The sequence below is a fragment of the Solanum lycopersicum genome, chromosome 1 (genome assembly GCF_036512215.1).
Source record: "Solanum lycopersicum chromosome 1, SLM_r2.1".
NCBI lineage: Eukaryota > Viridiplantae > Streptophyta > Magnoliopsida > Solanales > Solanaceae > Solanum > Solanum lycopersicum.
In genome coordinates, this window is record NC_090800.1 from 4,342,528 (window position 1) to 4,362,191 (window position 19,664).

Below are 19,664 nucleotides of genomic sequence, written 5' to 3' on the forward strand. Positions count from 1 at the left end.
TGCATACATCACACAAATCTATATAATCACAACCATCACATATGAATCACCGGACATTGGCTTCCGCTAACAATGAAATATTAAGAATCGCATCCCGCGCATATTTTACATTATAACATGCATACATGGTTTTAACTATGAGACAAGAACGCGTTCAATTGTCACAAGTTATATGTGTTGTTCAATTGTTCAGAAGTCAATACAACTAAATCTCCCGCCCAATAGGCAACACACTACACTATCTTCACTCTCTTTCACTTCTTGAATTGTCTCAAACTCTTGGATCATAGACAAAATTAGCTTATGCGAATATTACATCTAAGACTTATTCCCGATGAACAACAAATGTCATTTTTTGTTAAGAGGGTTCAAAAATTTAGGATCGCCCCTTATGATCTTTATTTATACATAATCAATGCAGGCGGTTCAACAAAAGAAGTTATTCATCTTAGATTATCATGATTTTCTATTGCCATTTGTGAACAAAGTGAATGAACTCAAAGGGACAGTACTTTATGGATCAAGAACTTTGTTCTATTTGACACCTAATGGCACATTGAGACCATTGGCGATTGAGCTAACTAGGCCACCAGTAGATGATAAGCCTCAATGGAAGCAAGTTTATTGTCCAACTTGGTATGCCACTGGTGCTTGGCTATGGAGGATTGCTAAAGCTCATGTTCTTGCTCATGACTCTGGCTATCACCAACTAGTTAGTCATTGGTAAGTGATAAATGATACATGCACTTTGCTATGTTGCTCGGACTCTTCCAAAATCATGTTGTAGTGTCCGTGTCGGATGCTCCAAAACAATGTATTATTTTTGGAGGATCCGGCATGCACTTTTCAACATTATTGAAGAGCCTGAGCAATAAAGTCAATAGTTAAGCATAATATATTAAAGGACATTTAAACTTGGTCTCAACTATCAAGTAGGTACTCCAACTTTGAGAGTCCATGTCTCTAAACACCTTAACTTCGTCTCAAATGACAACTAAACGTTCCAACTTGTTATAACTAACACACAACACTGACGTGACATATTAATTTGGGAGGTTTCTAGATGATCATTTTATAAGTTGGAGTACTCAACTGACATAGTGGAGACTATTTGAGGTGTACGTCTAGATGATAATTTTATAAGTTGGAGTGTTCACCTGACACAAAGTGGAGACGAGTTGAGGTGTCTAGATGTGCACGCTTAAAGTTGAAGTGCTTACTTGCCAGTTGAGGCCAAGTTTGACTATATATTATGTATTATGCCTTTTTTGTACTATCGGATCACCTAAAAAACTTATGACTTGTTCTTTTTCTTCAAAATTTTGCAGGCTAAGAACTCATTGTTGTACAGAGCCATACATTATAGCATCTAATAGGCAACTAAGTGCAATGCATCCAATATATAGATTATTATTTCCTCATTTTAGATATACAATGGAGATAAATGGTACAGCTAGAGAAGCACTTATTAATGCAAATGGTGTTATTGAGAGTTCATTTTCCCCTGGCAAGTATTCAATGGAGTTGAGTTCTGTTGCCTATGATCTTCACTGGAGGTTTGATAGAGAAGCACTCCCTGAGGACCTTATTAGTAGGTAATAATTTAATAATCTTCTTTTTTTTTTCGTTTCTGATTTGGTGTTCGGTATCTGTATTGATATCCAACTAATTTGAATTCGCGTCACAAAGTTCAACTTTAGGAGTAAAGCGTACCCAACCAAAGGTGACTCTATTCACAGGGGTCAAACTCGAGACCTGTAGTTTAAAATAAACATATATTTTCTTACTAGTCTACCACAAACTTTTGTGGTCACTCATTTTCTGTTTTTTTTTTTTTCGTTTTTCATCCGGTGTCCGAGTTTGCTTGCTTTAGGGTTTAATTAATTCGAATCTTCATCGGAAAATCTCATTTTGGGGTTAAACACTTCCAAGTAATGTGATGTGTTAAGGATGAAGGGGTACTTACCGCTCATTGTAATCTTTGGTGGTCATTGATCTTCTAATTTTTTTTAAATTTTCCATCTAGTGTCTGGTACCCTCTATGGATCCATCTATAGTCCGAGTTTGTAGAGAAAGTCCCATTTTTGGAGGCTAAGGCTCCCAACTAAAGGGGGCGCCCTTCACATTGGTCAAACTAGAGATGTTTGGTTAAAAATAGAGGGGTACTTACCACCTCAACACAACCTTTGATGTTCAAAATTATTTAGTTATGAGATATTTACAAGTAAATCTCCATAAATTAATTACTTAGTAAAAGTGGTAACTAACCTACTATCACACATCCATACTAACACACATATATGAATCAAGACATGTTGTTTTGTACATTTGTATGTTACGTCAGGGGAGATTCAACATCTACTATATATACAGAAAAAAAATATTTTTTTTTGACGAAAAAGGACTCGGACCTTGTTCCCTTGCTTCGATATTGATGTGCAAAATATACAGGGGATTGGCAGAGGAAAATCCAAATGCACCATATGTATTGAGACTAACAATAGAAGATTATCCTTCTGCTAGTGATGGTTTAGTTTGGGACATACTTAAACAATGGGTAACAAATTATGTCAACCATTATTATCCACAAGCAAAACTCATTGAATCTGATGAAGAACTCCAAGCTTGGTGGTTAGAGATTAAAAATGTTGGACATGGTGACAAGAAAGATGAGCCATGGTGGCCAGAGTTAAAAACTCCAAATGACTTAATTAGTATTGTCACAACAATAATTTGGGTAACTTCTGGCCATCATGCAGCTGTAAACTTTGGCCAATACAGCTATGCAGGTACCCTCCTTAGCTTCTTTGCATTAGTTTTCCATATCGTCTGCTATGTTGTTCAGACTCTTTGAAAATATCGACTAGCGTGTGTCAGATTTTTCAAAAAATAGTGAATCTTTGGAGAATTAGACATAGAAACATTTTTAGTGAGTTCGAGTAACACAGGTTGTCCGTGGATATAAGTTAAATGAAATGATAGGTTTATGTTGTGCAGGCTCTTTACAAATATCGATGAGTGTGTGTCAGATTTTTCAAAATTAGTGAATCTTCGGAGAATCAGACATAGCAACATTTTGAAGAGTTCGAGTAATATAAGTTATCCAAGCATATATGTTAAATGAAGGATAGGTCTATGTTGTTCAGACTCTTTAAAAATATCGACGAGTGTGTGTTAGATATTTCAAAAATAGTGAGACTTTGGAGATTCAAACATGGATGTTGCAACATTTTTGGTAAGCCCAAGCAACATAAGTTGTCCGTTCATACAAGTTAAATAAAGGACGGATAGGTCTTGGAACAACGATAAAAATTTTACGAGTTTTTTTAGAGTATGTTGCATATATTATACTCAACTTAGGGTGTGTCATGTGTGAATTAATGCAGGATGCTTCGTACACTAGGCTACGTACTCTTTACAACATATATATAAGTAAAATTATTTAAAGTATCCCTTATAATAATCCCACGGGTTAGGTCTAGGAGGATAGAACGTATGCAGATCTTACGATATTGTTACGAGAGTAGAGAGATTGTTTCTGATAGACGATTGATTGTACTTATGGTTTATCAAATATGTAGGCTATTTTCCAAATAGGCCAACAATTGCTAGGTCAAAAATGCCAACTGAAGATCCAACAGATGAAGAATGGGAAGACTTTTTGAACAAACCTGAGGAGGCATTGTTAAAATGCTTCCCTTCACAACTTCAAGCAACAAAAGTAATAGCAGTTTTGGATGTTTTATCAAACCATTCTCCAGATGAAGAGTATATTGGTACAAATATTGAACCTTTTTGGAAAGATGAACCCGTAATTAATGCGGCGTTCGAGGTATTTTCGGGGAAATTGAAGGAGCTTGAAGGGATAATTGATGCCAGAAATGCTGATTGTAATTTGAAGAATAGAAATGGAGCTGGAGTTATGCCTTATGAATTATTGAAACCATTTTCTGAACGTGGAATTACTGGAAAAGGTGTACCTTATAGCATTTCCATTTGATTTTTTTTATAAAAAAAAATATTTGTGAATTTTGTAATAAGATGCAATTAAAAGAAGTATATATAATAATGCAAGATAATTGTTGTAATCCTACTAATCCAACTGTTACGGTATTGTCTGTTATCTTTGAGCCTCGGTGCCTCTTCTGAACTCAGTCTTACAAGATCCCTAACCTTCTTCTCCCATTTCGATGTAAGATTCGCCTAAAGTGTAACATGTAACGTATTCGTCTTTTTCAGGGGCTATGATCCATTCGTCATGGACGTCTCGAATGTGTATTTCTTGTTTTGTAAATGCCCTTTGTAACCATATTAGTTCTAACCATCACTACTAAAATAAAATAGGATTTAGTAAATTGACGGATAAATTTGGTAGTTGAACAACAAAATTCATCGTTAATTCTAGGCATAGATAGGCATAATACATATATTGGACTTTGAAGTTGGCTTCAAATCTTAACTTTGATCTCCAATTTTCATAATGCACAAACAGACACTTTAATTATCCAACTTTTAAATAAATAAACACATGAGTCCTACGTAACACAATACACGTAGGACACCACGTAGGACAAAAAATGACAGGTTGGATGACATGTAAGACATGTGTGTCTATTTCTGCGACTTTATACAAGTTTAAGTGTTTATGTGTGCACATCCAAAATTGAAATGCATAAATATAATTTGAAACCAAGTTAAAGGGCACAATTATGTATTGTGCCTTAATTCTATTTAGCGACAGATGTCTGTTAACTATGAGTGAAATAAAGATGGATTAACAATGGTCATCGCACTTGGCTTTTTTAATTATTATTATTTTCCTTGGCTATAACTTGAAGTTGACTTGGAAGTCAAGATCTATGCACCAACCAATCAATTTGTTTTTGGAATTTTGATTTGAAATGAACCAAATATTACGCTTACTTTTTGAATTTTCAACTTTAAATGTCTTTGCCCCATTTTATACACCAACTAAGAAAAAAATAAAATTGCATAGTCTTTGCATATTTTGATTAATAGGGGCATTATTGGACCAAACTATTAGATGTATGAATATTTTGTACCAAGCTATTGACAACACGAATATTTTTAGACCAAACTATTAACTCAGAATATTTTCCGTTGAATGAATAGGTAACTAGTAGTAAATTTTTCTTTGCTTAATTTGTGCTATATATACCTCATCTAAATTATTGAATAGACACACAAAGCAAACATCTCTTAATTAGTTTTAGTGCAGAAATGGGTTGTGTAAAACTTATATTTTTCATGCTATATGTCTTTCTCTTTCAACTTGTTCCCTCGTCATCCTTACTTCATTTGTGCCCTGAAGATCAAGCTCTTGCTCTTCTACAATTCAAGAACATGTTTACCGTTAATCCTAATGCTTCTGATTATTGTTACGACTATACAGGCGTAGAGATTCAGTCATATCCAAGAACTCTTTCCTGGAACAAGAGCGCGGATTGCTGCTCATGGGATGGCGTTGATTGTGACGAGACGACAGGACAAGTGATTGCGCTTGACCTCTGTTGTAGCAAACTTCGAGGCAAGTTTCATACCAATAGTAGCCTCTTTCAACTCTCCAATCTAAAAAGGCTTGATTTGTCGAATAATAACTTCACTGGATCGCTCATTTCACCTAAATTTGGTGAGTTTTCAAATTTGACGCATCTTGTTTTGTCTGATTCAAGTTTTACAGGTCTTATCCCTTTTGAAATCTCTCACCTTTCTAAACTACACGTTCTTCGTATCAGTGATCTAAATGAGCTTAGTCTAGGGCCTCACAATTTTGAACTGCTCCTTAAGAACTTGACCCAATTAAGAGAGCTCAACCTTGACTCGGTCAACATCTCTTCCACTATTCCTTCCAATTTCTCCTCTCATTTAACAAATCTATGGCTTCCATACACAGAGTTACGCGGGGTATTGCCTGAAAGAGTTTTCCACCTTTCCGACTTAGAATTCCTTCATTTATCAGGCAATCCCCAGCTCACGGTTAGGTTTCCCACAACCAAATGGAATAGCAGTGCATCACTCATGAAGTTATACGTCGATAGTGTGAATATTGCTGATAGGATACCTGAATCATTTAGCCATCTAACTTCACTTCATGAGCTGGACATGGGTTATACTAATCTATCAGGGCCTATTCCTAAACCTTTATGGAATCTCACCAACATAGAGAGTTTGTTCCTTGATGATAACCATCTTGAAGGACCAATTCCCCAGCTCCCGAGATTTGAAAAGCTCAACGACTTATCACTTGGATATAACAACTTGGATGGAGGACTTGAGTTCTTATCCTCTAACAGAAGCTGGACGGAGCTTGAAATATTAGATTTTTCATCCAATTACCTTACTGGTCCAATTCCATCCAACGTAAGTGGACTACGAAATCTACAATTACTCCACTTGTCATCAAACCACTTGAATGGGACTATACCTTCCTGGATATTCTCCCTTCCTTCACTGGTAGTGTTAGACTTGAGCAATAACACTTTCAGTGGAAAAATTCAAGAGTTCAAGTCCAAAACATTAATTACCGTTACCCTAAAACAAAATAAGCTGAAAGGTCCTATTCCGAATTCACTCCTAAACCAGCAGAGCCTATCTTTTCTTCTCCTTTCACACAATAATATCAGTGGACATATTTCTTCATCTATCTGCAATCTGAAAACATTGATATCGTTAGACTTGGGAAGTAACAATTTGGAGGGAACAATCCCACAATGCGTGGGTGAGATGAAAGAAAACCTTTGGAGTTTGGATTTGAGCAACAACAGTTTTAGTGGGACAATCAATACAACTTTTAGTGTTGGAAATTTTTTAAGGGTCATTAGCTTGCACGGGAATAAACTAACCGGTAAAGTCCCACGATCTTTGATCAATTGCAAGTATTTGACACTACTTGATCTAGGTAACAATATGTTGAATGACACATTTCCAAACTGGTTGGGATACCTACCTGATTTGAAGATTTTAAGCTTGAGATCAAATAAGTTGCATGGTCCCATCAAATCTTCAGGGAATACAAACTTGTTTACGCGTCTTCAAATTCTTGATCTATCATCTAATGGATTTAGTGGGAATTTACCCGAAAGTATTTTGGGGAATTTGCAAGCCATGAAAAAAATTAATGAGAGTACAAGATTCCCAGAGTATATTTCTGATCCATATGATATTTTTTACAATTATTTGACGACAATTACTACAAAGGGACAAGATTATGATTCTGTTAGAATTTTTACTTCTAACATGATTATCAATCTCTCAAAGAACAGATTCGAAGGTCATATTCCAAGCATTATTGGAGATCTTGTTGGACTTCGTACGTTGAACTTATCTCACAATGCCTTGGAAGGTCATATACCGGCATCATTTCAAAATTTATCAGTACTCGAATCATTGGATCTCTCATCTAATAAAATCAGCGGAGAAATTCCGCAGCAGCTTGCATCCCTCACATTCCTTGAAGTCTTAAATCTCTCTCACAATCATCTTGTTGGATGCATCCCCAAAGGAAAACAATTTGATTCGTTCGGGAACACTTCGTACCAAGGGAATGATGGGTTACGCGGATTTCCACTCTCAAAACTTTGTGGTGTTGATGATCAAGTGACAACTCCAGCTGAGCTAGATCAAGAAGAGGAGGAAGAAGATTCACCAATGATCAGTTGGCAGGGGGTTCTCGTGGGTTACGGTTGTGGACTTGTTATTGGACTGTCTGTAATATACATAATGTGGTCAACTCAATATCCAGCATGGTTTTCGAGGATGGATTTAAAGTTGGAACGCATAATTACTAAGAGAATGAAAAAGCACAAGAAAAGATATTAGTGAGTAGCTATACCTCCAGGTATTCAACTTTTTATAAATCAATGTATTTTCATCCTCAAAGCTCTTACCTTTAATTCTTATTGCAGGGTTCATGTCGACAAAGTTTCTGAAGATGCAGATTAAATCCTTTATCTTTCATAATCTGTGATGTTTTCGTAAAGTATTTGTTATCCTATGAACAAAGACATGACTTTTCTTCCTTTCAGACTCAAATCATAGTTTGCTTTCATTTGTCTATGGCATGTAGATATAAATTCGACTGATAAACAAAAGTCGGACATAATGTTGAATCTTTGAATCAATCAGACGATATGTTTCATCGCTAAAGACATTGTATTGCACTCAACTCTTTCACATAGACATCATAACACAAACATACAACACTCTACTTTAAGTTCGGAAACATAAAAATCTGAATTTACAGAGTCTGAAAATATCTTATTTCAGACTCATGATGTTCCTTCATCGGAAGATCAAAGAGACATCAGGAAAAATATTTGTTATATTCTCTACTGCCTGAGCCTCACATAGAGATCATCATGTGTTTTCAACATTCTTTGAAGAGTTGGAGAAAGAGACTTCAACTCTTCCCATCTAAGTTTCGGACGATAGAGTTACGTGATATCTCTATTGATGTAAAGTAGACGGCAGTACCGATTGAATTAATCAAATAGAACACAAGCTGACGTGAGAGCATCACTGTAATACAACAACAAACTACGCTTCAGCCCGAAACAATAACTTGCATAGGGACCTGCAATAATGTTCAAAGTCCAAAACAAGATGGACATAAACACACAACTGAGTGATAGAATTCTAGTGATCGAAATCAATATGGACGTCAAACTTCATTTGGGAAGAAATCGAGCAGAAGCGCTTGACTGCAGGTGAGGTTTATCGTGATCAATTAATTAGCAATTCGCTTCATAAAAATTCAGCTAATGAAAAGTAGAAAACAAACAGAAACACCTCTCCAAACAGACTTTGGAAGCAGATTTGCTGTGCATTTTCACCAAAATGAAGCCTCCTTGATCTGTCGAGCTATGACTTAGCTGATTTTGATGAGTCGAGATTTCGTCATCAAGATGCTGCAGTTTTCAGCTCCACTAAATTAAAATGAGGGCTGGAATGAACATAACGCACTGAATGATTGGGTTGCGACTCAAGCAGTAGTTGTGATACTTCATTTCCCAATTCAGTAGCTCTACATTAAGAAAATGTAGTATCCAACACTGCCTCTAAACACTTTCCAATTCATAACCACTAATTTAAAAGTTCATGCTAAAGAGCATGAGGATTTGAGTACGCTTGAGGGCATAGCATCGAGAATGCTCATTTTAAATAAGAGTATCACTTCACTTTATGCATTTCTTCTTTCTCGTACCAACTTCTAATGCGAGACTTTGTTCATACCCCCAATTTTCGACATAACAACTTTCTGCTTAATTCATCACTTTCCAGTTCCAAAACTGAAGAAAGTGAAAACTAATTAACAAATATTGAACAGATTCCCTGAATTATTATTTTGTTCACTTACAATATTCCCTGGATACGAAGTAATTAATTCCCTGAGATGTGGGAACACAAATAAGCTCAGGACATTGTGTGTGTCTGTGTATGCGTGCAGGGTTGTTAAGAAAGACAAAACAAAGACGCTTTTTAATAATAATAATAATATGAATTAATCAAAAAAAATTCAAATGTCATTACTGTTTAATTAAACTAATTATAACTTTTTAATTTATAGGAGGGTAAAATCGTAATTCAACTTTTAACTTGAGTTCTTTCCACTTATGAAAGTCGTGTAAAACAACGATATTTTTTGTGAGATGCATGTGTTATGTACAAGTCGTGGAACTTTGTGTTGTTGCTTTCATTTGAATTGAGAATTAATGCAGCATGCTTCGTACAAACTTATTGAATTTTCAACTTTAAAGGTTTTTCCCCCGTTCTATACACAAACTAAGAAAAATTTAAATTATATAGTCTTTGGATGGTGACCTATTTGAACCTTTTTGGAAAGATGAACCCGTAATTAACGCGGTATTTTTGGGGAAATTGAAGGAGCTTGAAGGGATAATTGATGCTAGAAATGCTGATTGTAATTTGAAGAATAGAAATGGAGCTGGAGTTATGCCTTGTGAGTTATTGAAACCATTTTCTGAACCTGGAATTACTGGAAAAGGTGTACCTTATAGCATTTCCATTTGATTTTTTTTAAAAAAAAAAAAAATATTTGTGAATTATGTAATAAGATGCAATTGAAAGAAGTATATATTATAATGCAAGACAATTGTTGTAATATACTGGTCCAACTGTTACGGTATTGTCTGTTATCTTTGAGCCTCGGTGCCTCAACAGTTGATTCTGAACGCATTCTTATGAGATCCCTAGCTTTCTTCTCCCATTTCGATGTAAGATTCGCCTAAAGTGTAACATGTAATGTATTCGTCTTCTTCAGGGGCTATGATCCGTCCGTCATGGACGTTTCGAATGTGTATTTCTTGTTTCGTAAGTGCCCTTCGTAACAATATTAGTTCTAACCATCACTACAAAAATAAAAAAGTATTTAGTAAATTGACGGATAAATTTGGTAGTTGAACAACAAAATTCATCGTTAATTCTATTTAGCCACAGATTTCTGTTAACTACGAGTGAAATAACTATGGTCATCACATTTTTTTTTTATTTTCCTTGGCTGTAATTTGAACTTGACTTGGAAGTCAAGATCTATGCACCAACCAATCAATTTTTTTGGAATTTTGATTTGAAATGTCTTTTCTCAAAGTTTATGAACCAAATATTACGCTTAATATGATAGCTTCCTCTTATCAAACTTTTTGAATTTTCAACTTTAAATGTCTTTGCCCCATTCTATACACCAACTAAGAAAAATTAAAATTACAGTCTTTGCATATTTGGATAATAGGGGCATTATTGGACCAAACTATTAGATGTATGAATATTTTGGATCAGGCTATTGACAACACGAACATTTTTAGACCAAACTATTAACTCAGAATATTTTCCGTTGAATGAATAGGTAACTAGTAGTAAATTTTTAGACCAAACTATGAAGAACATGCCATGTCTGGACTCCTGCACTATCTTCCATCAACAGGTCAATTCTCTCAACTCTATTGGTGGAAGGTAGACGGTACGAATTGAATTATATTAGAAGACAAGCTGACCTGAGCATCACTGTTATACAACAACAACAAACTACGCTTCAGCCCCAAACAATAGTGACCCGAATCATATATTGTCACGAGTTTTTTTTAGAGTATGTTGCATATATTATACTCAACTTAGGGTTTGTCATTCTGATGCTTCGTACAAATTTATTGAATTTTCAACTTTAAAGGTTTATGAACCAAATATTACGCTTACTATGATAGCGGTCTTTTTTGATTAATCAAACTTATTGAATTTTCAACTTTAAAGGTTTTTCCCCGTTCTATACACAAACTAAGAAAAATTTAAATTATATAGTCTTTGGATGGTGACCTATTTGGATGGTAACATTATTGGACCAAACTATTGATAACGTGGACATTGTTAGACCAAACTGAGAAGGACATGTCTGGACTCCTGCTCCGTCTTCCATCAGCAGGTCGATTCTTGTGGAAAATTAGCTCGAGGTGGCGCACTATGTGAGGTAACTAGTATTAAATTTTTCTTTGCTTAATTTGTGCTATATATACCTCCTCTAAATTATTGAATATTCACACAAAGCAAACATTCTTGATTTCTTCTCTATCAACATAACAAGTTTTGATCATTTTTAGTTCAGAAATGGATTGTGTAAAACTTGTATTCCTTATGCTATATACCTTTCTCTGTCAACTTGCTTTATCCTCATCCTTGCCTCATTTGTGCCCCGAAGATCAAGCTCTTTCTCTTCTACAATTCAAGAACATGTTTACCATTAATCCTATTGCTTCTGATTATTGTTACGACATAAGAACAGACGTAGACATTCAGTCATATCCAAGAACTCTTTCTTGGAACAAAAGCACAAGTTGCTGCTCATGGGATGGCGTTCATTGTGACGAGACGACAGGACAAGTGATTGCGCTTGACCTACGTTGCAGCCAACTTCAAGGCAAGTTTCATTCCAATGGTAGCCTCTTTCAACTCTCCAATCTAAAAAGGCTTGATTTGTCTTTTAATAATTTCACTGGATCACTCATTTCACCAAAATTTGGTGAGTTTTCAAATTTGACGCATCTCGATTTGTCGCATTCCAGTTTTACAGGTCTAATTCCTTCTGAAATCTGTCACCTTTCTAAACTACACGTTCTTCGTATATGTGATCAACATGGGCCTGTGATAGGATACCTGAATCATTTAGCCATCCAACTTCACTTCATGAGTTGAACATGAGTCGTTCTAATCTGTCAGGGCCTATTCCTAAACATCTATGGAATCTCACCAACATAGTGTTTTTGGACCTTAATAATAACCACCTTGAAGGACCAATTCCCCAGCTCCCGAGATTTGAAAGGCTCAAGGCGTTATCACTTGGAAATAACAATTTGGATGGCGGAGTTGAGTTCTTATCCTTTAACAGAAGCTGGACCCAACTTGAATGGCTAGATTTATCATCCAATTCCCTAACTGGTCCAATTCCATCCAACGTAAGTGGACTACGTAACCTACAAATACTTTGGTTGTCATCAAACTACTTGAATGGGAGTATACCTTCCTGGATATTCTCCCTTCCTTCACTAAGATTTTTAGACTTGAGCAATAACACTTTCAATGGAAAAATTCAAGAGTTCAAGTCCAAAACATTAATTACCGTTACTCTAAAACAAAACAAGCTGAAAGGTCCTATTCCAAATTCACTCCTAAACCAGCAGAGCCTATCTTTTCTTCTCCTTTCACACAATAATATCAGTGGACATATTTCTTCATCTATCTGCAATCTGAAAACATTGATATTGTTAGACTTGGGAAGTAACAATTTGGAGGGAACAATCCCACAATGCGTGGGTGAGATGAAAGAAAACTTTTGGAGTTTGGATTTGAGCAACAACAGTCTTAGTGGGTCAATCAATACAACTTTTAGTGTTGGAAACTTTTTAAGGGTCATTAGCTTGCACGGGAATAAGCTAACGGGGAAAGTCCCACGATCTTTGATCAATTACAAGTATTTGACACTACTTGATCTAGGTAACAATCAGTTGAATGACACATTTCCAAACTGGTTGGGATACCTATCTCAATTGAAGATTTTAAGCTTGAGATCAAATAAGTTGCATGGTCCCATCAAATCTTCAGGGAATACAAACTTGTTTACGCGTCTTCAAATTCTTGATCTATCATCTAATGGATTTAGTGGGAATTTACCAGAAAGTATTTTGGGGAATTCGCAAGCCATGAAAAAAATTAATGAGAGTACAAGATTCCCAGAGTATATTTCTGATACATATTCTTTATTATACGATTATTTGACGACAATTACTACAAAGGGACAAGATTATGATTCTGTTCGAATTTTGGATTCTAACATGATTATCAATCTCTCAAAGAACAGATTTGAAGGGTCATATTCCAAGCATTATTGGAGATCTTGTTGGACTTCGTACGTTGAATTTATCTCATAATGTCTTGGAAGGTCATATACCGGCATCATTTCAAAATTTATCAGTACTCGAATCATTGGATCTCTCATCTAACAAAATCAGCGGAGAAATTCCGCAGCAGCTTGCATCCCTCACATTTCTTGAAGTCTTAAATCTCTCTCGCAATCATCTTGTTGGTTGCATTCCCAAAGGAAAACAATTTGATACGTTCGGGAACAGTTCATACCAAGGGAATGATGGGTTATGCGGATTTCCACTCTCAAAACTTTGTGGTGGTGATGATCAAGTGACAACTCCAGCTGAGTTCGAAGAAGAAGATTCACCAATGATCAGTTGGCAGGGGGTTCTCATGGGTTATGGTTGTGGACTTGTTATTGGACTGTCCATAATATACATAATGTGGTCAACTCAATATCCAGCATGGTTTTCCAGGATGGATTTAAAGTTGGAACACATAATTACTACGAGAATGAAAAAGCACAAGAAAAGATATTAATTAGTGTGCACTGACCTGCAGGTATTCAACTTGATACTTATCCTTCAAAAGATTCTTCTTATATTTCGATATATTTTCATCGTTAAAGCTCTTAACTTTTACTCTTTATTTTTGAAAATTGCAGGATTCAAGCCTACTAAGTTGCTGGGATGCAATAGCACGTGTTTTCGTTTGTCAACTGCAAAGTTCAGTTTATCTTATCTTTTTTTCATTACATCAAGTAATTTCAATAGCAAGCTAATCATGTAAGGTTCTTGATGTATCCAAGTTAGATAAAGTAGTCCTTATCGAGATGAATAAAATTGAAGAATAGTTAATGTGACGAGGGCCAATTGAAAACAACCTACCCCACACTCTCTAGACAAATGAGTGTCGAGATTTCACAAAAAAATGCATCTGTCAGGGCTGAAACTTTGTATATTCCAGCATCCAACATTGCTTTTCTCAAGGGCACCAGCACAAATGATTCGGTTGCGACTAAACCAAAAGTTGTGCTACTTCATTTTCCAATTCAATAGCTCCATGAAGTCTACAAGCACCCATCAGAGCCCCCCAAGACAGTGATATCAGCTTCAAAAGGCATCGTACGCTTATTGTAGTGCAAATTCATATGACATTTCAAGAGCATTGCATCAAATATCTTTGAATCATATATCAAATAACCCTCATTCTTTAACATAAAACGCAAATCAATGTGGTCGTCATGAAGACACTCAACTCCTCATTCTTTACCATGTAACCATTTACTTACCTCCCTACATATAATGCCACACAAACATCCAAGAAGAAAAAAAATACTAAAAACATTGTGTTTCACTCAATTCTTTCGCACAACACTCGGCATTAAGTTCAGCAACAAAAAAATCTCTAGTTATAGAGTTTGAAGATATTTTTCTACAGATTGTCTATAATAACGTATCTGAAAAACTGCATGTGTTTTTACAAATAGTTGTGTTATCAAATAACTACATTTACTCTAAATACTCATACATAAGTAGTTGTTGAATGCCTTGAATTGGGCCCTTAATTATCTGTCAATTCTGTATTTTGGGCCCAAGCCTGTTAGGGCGTAGCTTAGCACTATATATAGACGCTATAGGGAACCCTATTCTGTAATTCTGTTTTTGCCTCTCCATAATAAAATTGCCCTCCTCTTCTCGTGGACGTAGCCAATTTATTGGTGAACTACGTAAATCTGTTGTCTTGTTTTTCGCATTTATGTTTTCTCGTATTATCTCGAATTTCGCATAACAAATTGGTATCAGAACCTCTCGGTTAATCGGTGTTCTTGGAGAATTCGAGATGTCTGCTTTGAACGTGAAAATCGACAAATTCACAGGGAGGAACAGTTTCAGTTTATGGCAGATCAAGATGCGGGCTTTGTTGAAACAACAAGGCTTCTGGGCGCCGTTGTCGAAAGACAAGAACGCCGTCGTTACTCCTGAGATGGCGATTCTGGAGGAAAAGGCGCACTCGACGATCATGCTGTGTCTCGCGGATGACGTCATCATGGAGGTCTCGAATGAAGAGACTGCTGCTGGTCTGTGGTTGAAGCTGGAGAGTTTGTACATGAAAAAATCTCTAACCAACAAGCTGCTTCTGAAACAACGTCTATTCGGTTTACGAATGGCTGAAGGTACACAACTCAGGGAACATTTAGAGCAATTGAATACTTTGTTATTAGAATTGCGTAATATCGATGTGAAGATCGAGGATGAAGATGCTGCCCTGATTCTGTTAGTATCTCTCCCAATGTCGTTTGAGAATTTTGTTCAATCGTTCATTGTTGGGAAAGATACTGTGTCGCTGGAAGAAGTCAGATCGGCCCTTCATAGCAGGGAATTACGGCATAAGGCTAACGGCACAAGTACGGACATACAGCCTTCCGATCTGTTCACCAGTAGCGGAAAGGGAAGGAAAAACGGCGGAAAGAAAAATAAGCCGATGTCGAAAGGTACAAAGCAGATGATGTTTGTAATTACTGCAAGGAGAAGGGAGATTGGAAATTTGATTGTCCGAAGAAGAAGAAGAAATTGGAAAAACAATCAGTTTCTGCTGCTGTTGCTGAAGAAGACACCAATTCTGAAGAAGACATTGCCCTAGTTGCGGATGAGCACACTCATCATTCATATGTGTGGGTTCTCGATTCTGGGGCATCATATCACATCTGTCCTAGGAGAGAGTGGTTCACGACTTATGAGCAGGTAGCCGGAGGCAGCATCTTGATGGCCAACAGTTCTGTCTGCAAGGTGGTTGGGACAGGCTCGATCAAGATAAGGACACATGACGGTAGCTTCTGCACATTGAACGAGGTCAGACACGTTCCATTGATGACGAAAAATCTGATATCTCTCAGTCTTTTGGACAGCAAGGGATTCAGCTGGTCGGGAAAAGATGGAGTCTTGCGGGTCTGGAAGGGTTCAAATCTGATTCTGAAAGGTGTCATGCGTGGTACTTTGTATTTTCTACAAGGTTCCACGGTTACAGGTTCAGCCCATGTTGCATCGTCAGAAGTTTACCAGGAGGATATGACTAAGTTATGGCACATGAGACTTGGTCATATGGGTGAAAGAGGGATGCAAATTCTGTCAAAGGAGGATCTTTTTGCTGGTCATAAGGTTAAGAGCCTAGAGTTTTGTGAACATTGTGTCTTTGGAAAACTACATCGCAACAAGTTTCCAAAGGCCATTCAAAGAACAAAAGGCACACTTGATTATATCCATTCTGATTGCTGGGGTCCATGTCGTGTTGAGTCTTTGGGAGGCTGCAAATTTTTTGTGTCCATTATTGATGACTACTCAAGGATGACTTGGGTGTACATGATGAAGCATAAAAATGAAGCTTTCCAGAAGTTCAAGGAGTGGAAAATTTTGATGGAAAATCAAACAGGGAAGAAGATCAAGAGATTGCGAGCTGACAATGAGCTGGAATTCTGCTGGTCTGAATTTGATCAATTCTGTAAGGATGAAGGGATTTCTCGACATCGTACAGTCAGAAATACACCATAGCAGAACGGTGTAGCTGAGCGGATGAATCAAACACTTCTGGAGAGAGCAAGGTGCATGCTCTCTAATGTTGCGCTAGATAGAAGATTCTGGGCAGAAGCGGTTAGTACAGCTTGCTACTTGGTTAACCGCGGACCACATACAGGCATACAGTTCAAGACACCTATGGAGATGTGGTCAGGAAAAGCTGCTGATTATTCAAATCTGAAAGCTTTTGGTTGTACGGCTTACTATCACGTCAGTGAAGGTAAGTTAGAACTAAGAGCTAAAAAGGGAGTATTTGTGGGCTACGGAGATGGAGTGAAAGGTTTCAGAATCTGGTCTCCAGCAGAAAAGAGGGTTATTATGAGCAGGAACGTTGTCTTTGATGAAAGTTCTCTGCTTAGAACCATTGTGAAGCCTACAACTACGTCAGAAACTGGGAGTCTTGATAAACAGGTGGAGTTTCAAGTCATTCAGAACGAGAGCGATTTGAAAGAACCTGAAGAGGAGGATCAAGAGCCACAGACAGAAACTGATAATTCCAGAATCTATGCCATCAGATATCCATCAGAGTATAGCTCAAGATCGGCCAAGGAGGGTTGGAGTTCGGCCACCTACGAGGTATGGTTTTGAGGACATGGTGGGTTATGCACTGCAGGTTGCTGAAGAGGTAGATACATCTGAGCCGTCTACTTACAAAGAAGCCATTTTAAGTCCTGATTCTGAAAAATGGTTTGCTGCTATGGGAGATGAGATGGAGTCCCTACACAAGAATCAAACATGGGATTTGGTCATACAGCCTTCGGGGAGAAAGATTATTACTTGCAAATGGGTTTTCAAGAAGAAGGAAGGGATATCACCAGCAGAAGGAGTCAAGTATAAAGCCAGGGTTGTTGCCAGAGGTTTCAACCAAAGAGAGGGAGTGGACTACAATGAGATCTTCTCACCAGTGGTCAGACATACTTCCATTCGAGTGTTACTAGCGATAGTTACACATCAGAATCTGGAGCTTGAACAACTTGATGTGAAGATAGCGTTTCTACATGGAGAGTTGGAGGAAGAGATATACATGACTCAGCCGGATGGTTTCCAAGTTCCAGGGAAGGAAAATCACGTCTCCAAGTTGAAGAAGTCCTTATATGGACTTAAGCAGTCTCCAAGGCAGTGGTACAAAAGGTTTGACAGCTATATGGTGAAGTTGGGCTATACTCGGAGCTCATATGATTGTTGTGTCTACTACAATAGGCTCAAGGATGATTCATTCATCTATCTGGTGCTTTATGTAGATGATATGCTGATAGCTGCAAAGAAGAAGTATGACATTCAGAAGCTGAAGGGTTTACTTAGTGCTGAGTTTGAGATGAAGGATCTGGGAGCCGCTCGGAAGATTCTAGGGATGGAGTCATTAGAGACAGAGAGAGAAGGAAACTTTTCTTGTCACAGAGAAGCTATATTCAGAAGGTCTTGGCGAGGTTTGGCATGTCTTCATCTAAGCCTATTGATACCCCCAGTGTTGTCAATATCCACCTCACTGCCATGTTTGCTCCACAGTCAGAAGAAGAGAAGGAGTATATGTCAAGAGTCCCTTATGCCAGTGCCGTAGGAAGTTTGATGTATGCTATGGTCTGTACAAGGCCAGATTTAGCACATGCAGTCAGTGTAGTGAGCAGATTCATGGGACAACCAGGGAAAGAACATTGGCAGGCTGTGAAGAGAATTTTCCGGTACCTTAGAGGTACATCTGACGTTGGTCTCATTTATGGAGGTGATACTCAGTGCTTGGTTACTGGCTATTCTGATTCTGACTATGCTAGAGATGTTGACACAAGAAGATCGATGACTGGCTATGTGTTTACCCTTGGAGGATCTGTCGTCAGTTGGAAGGCAACTTTGCAACCTACTGTGACTTTGTCTACTACGGAAGCGGAGTACATGGCCTTGACAGAGGCTGCAAAAGAAGGGATTTGGCTGAAAGGGCTGGTTAGTGATCTTGGTCTGCATCATGATCAGGCTACGGTGTATTGTGACAGTTTGAGCGCAATTTGTCTAGCCAAGGATCGAGTCCATCATGAGAGAACTAAGCATATTGACGTGAGGTATCATTTTCTGAAAAGTGAGAAGAGAATCAAGGTGAAGAAAGTAGGAACTGCTGATAGTCCTGCTAATATGTTCACAAAGCCGGTTCCACAGAGCAAGTTTCAACACTGTTTGGACTTGCTCAACATCAGAAGCTGTTAATTGCCCTGCGGGGCAATTCTGAGGAAGAGGGGGAGGCCTGGCACTATCATAGTGCGTCTGAAGAATCTGTTTGGAGAATTCAAGTTAAGGTGGAGATTTGTTGAATGCCTTGAATTGGGCCCTTAATTATCTGTCAATTCTGTATTTTGGGCCCAAGCCTGTTAGGGCGTAGCTTAGCACTATATATAGACGCTATGGGAAACCCTATTCTGTAATTCTATTTTTGCCTCTCCATGATAAAACTGCCCCCCCTCTTCTCGTGGACGTAGCCAATTTATTGGTGAACTACGTAAATCTGTTGTCTTGTTTTTCGCATTTATATTTTCTCATATTATCTCGAATTCCGCATAACAGTAGTCATTATCATTTGTGCGTTTTTTGGATTCTCTAACTTTGAAACTAGCTACAGATAAGAGCGGATAATTAAACAAAATAAGAGAGGGAGAGAGAGTTGGGTCCAAATCTGTCCGCCTGGACTGGAATTTAGACCCACCTGTTTTGAATTTTTGACCC

At 37.5% G+C, this 19,664-nt stretch overlaps 2 protein-coding genes and 1 pseudogene across 3 annotated transcripts; all 3 read left to right on the plus strand.

The window, feature by feature from the left end:
* Positions 1-415: 415 nt before the first annotated feature.
* Positions 416-4,130, plus strand: LOC101244897 (linoleate 13S-lipoxygenase 2-1, chloroplastic). The gene is made up of 4 exons (XM_004228811.3): positions 416-723; positions 1,329-1,595; positions 2,452-2,789; positions 3,582-4,130. The coding sequence occupies exons 1-4, from the start codon at positions 416-418 to the stop codon at positions 3,998-4,000; spliced, it is 1,332 nt and encodes a 443-aa protein (XP_004228859.1). The 3' UTR covers positions 4,001-4,130.
* Positions 4,131-5,049: 919 nt separating this feature from the next.
* On the plus strand, positions 5,050-8,166 carry LOC101267635 (homologue of Cf-9 resistance gene SC0A). 2 transcript variants are annotated; one of them, XM_004228394.5, is made up of 2 exons: positions 5,050-7,858; positions 7,926-8,166. In XM_004228394.5, the coding sequence occupies exon 1, from the start codon at positions 5,242-5,244 to the stop codon at positions 7,837-7,839; it is 2,598 nt and encodes an 865-aa protein (XP_004228442.1). In that variant the 5' UTR covers positions 5,050-5,241; the 3' UTR covers positions 7,840-7,858; positions 7,926-8,166. The 2 variants fall into 2 exon arrangements, with proteins under 2 accessions (XP_004228442.1, XP_004228443.1); XM_004228395.5 differs by having other exon boundaries at positions 5,050-7,838.
* A 3,382-nt stretch (positions 8,167-11,548) lies between these two features.
* Positions 11,549-14,609, plus strand: LOC101267336 (receptor-like protein Cf-9; annotated as a pseudogene).
* The last annotated feature ends 5,055 nt before the right edge of the window (positions 14,610-19,664 follow it).

Bases quoted from the DNA above. Each gene is read 5' to 3' on its own strand.
- LOC101267635 (XM_004228394.5), top strand. From the start codon at position 5,242: ATGGGTTGTGTAAAACTTATATTTTTCATGCTATATGTCTTTCTCTTT.
- LOC101244897 (XM_004228811.3), top strand. From the start codon at position 416: ATGCAGGCGGTTCAACAAAAGAAGTTATTCATCTTAGATTATCATGAT. The intron at 724-1,328 runs GTAAGTGATAAA...AAAATTTTGCAG, and splicing joins CACCAACTAGTTAGTCATTG to GCTAAGAACTCATTGTTGTA. The intron at 2,790-3,581 runs GTACCCTCCTTA...TCAAATATGTAG, and splicing joins TGGCCAATACAGCTATGCAG to GCTATTTTCCAAATAGGCCA.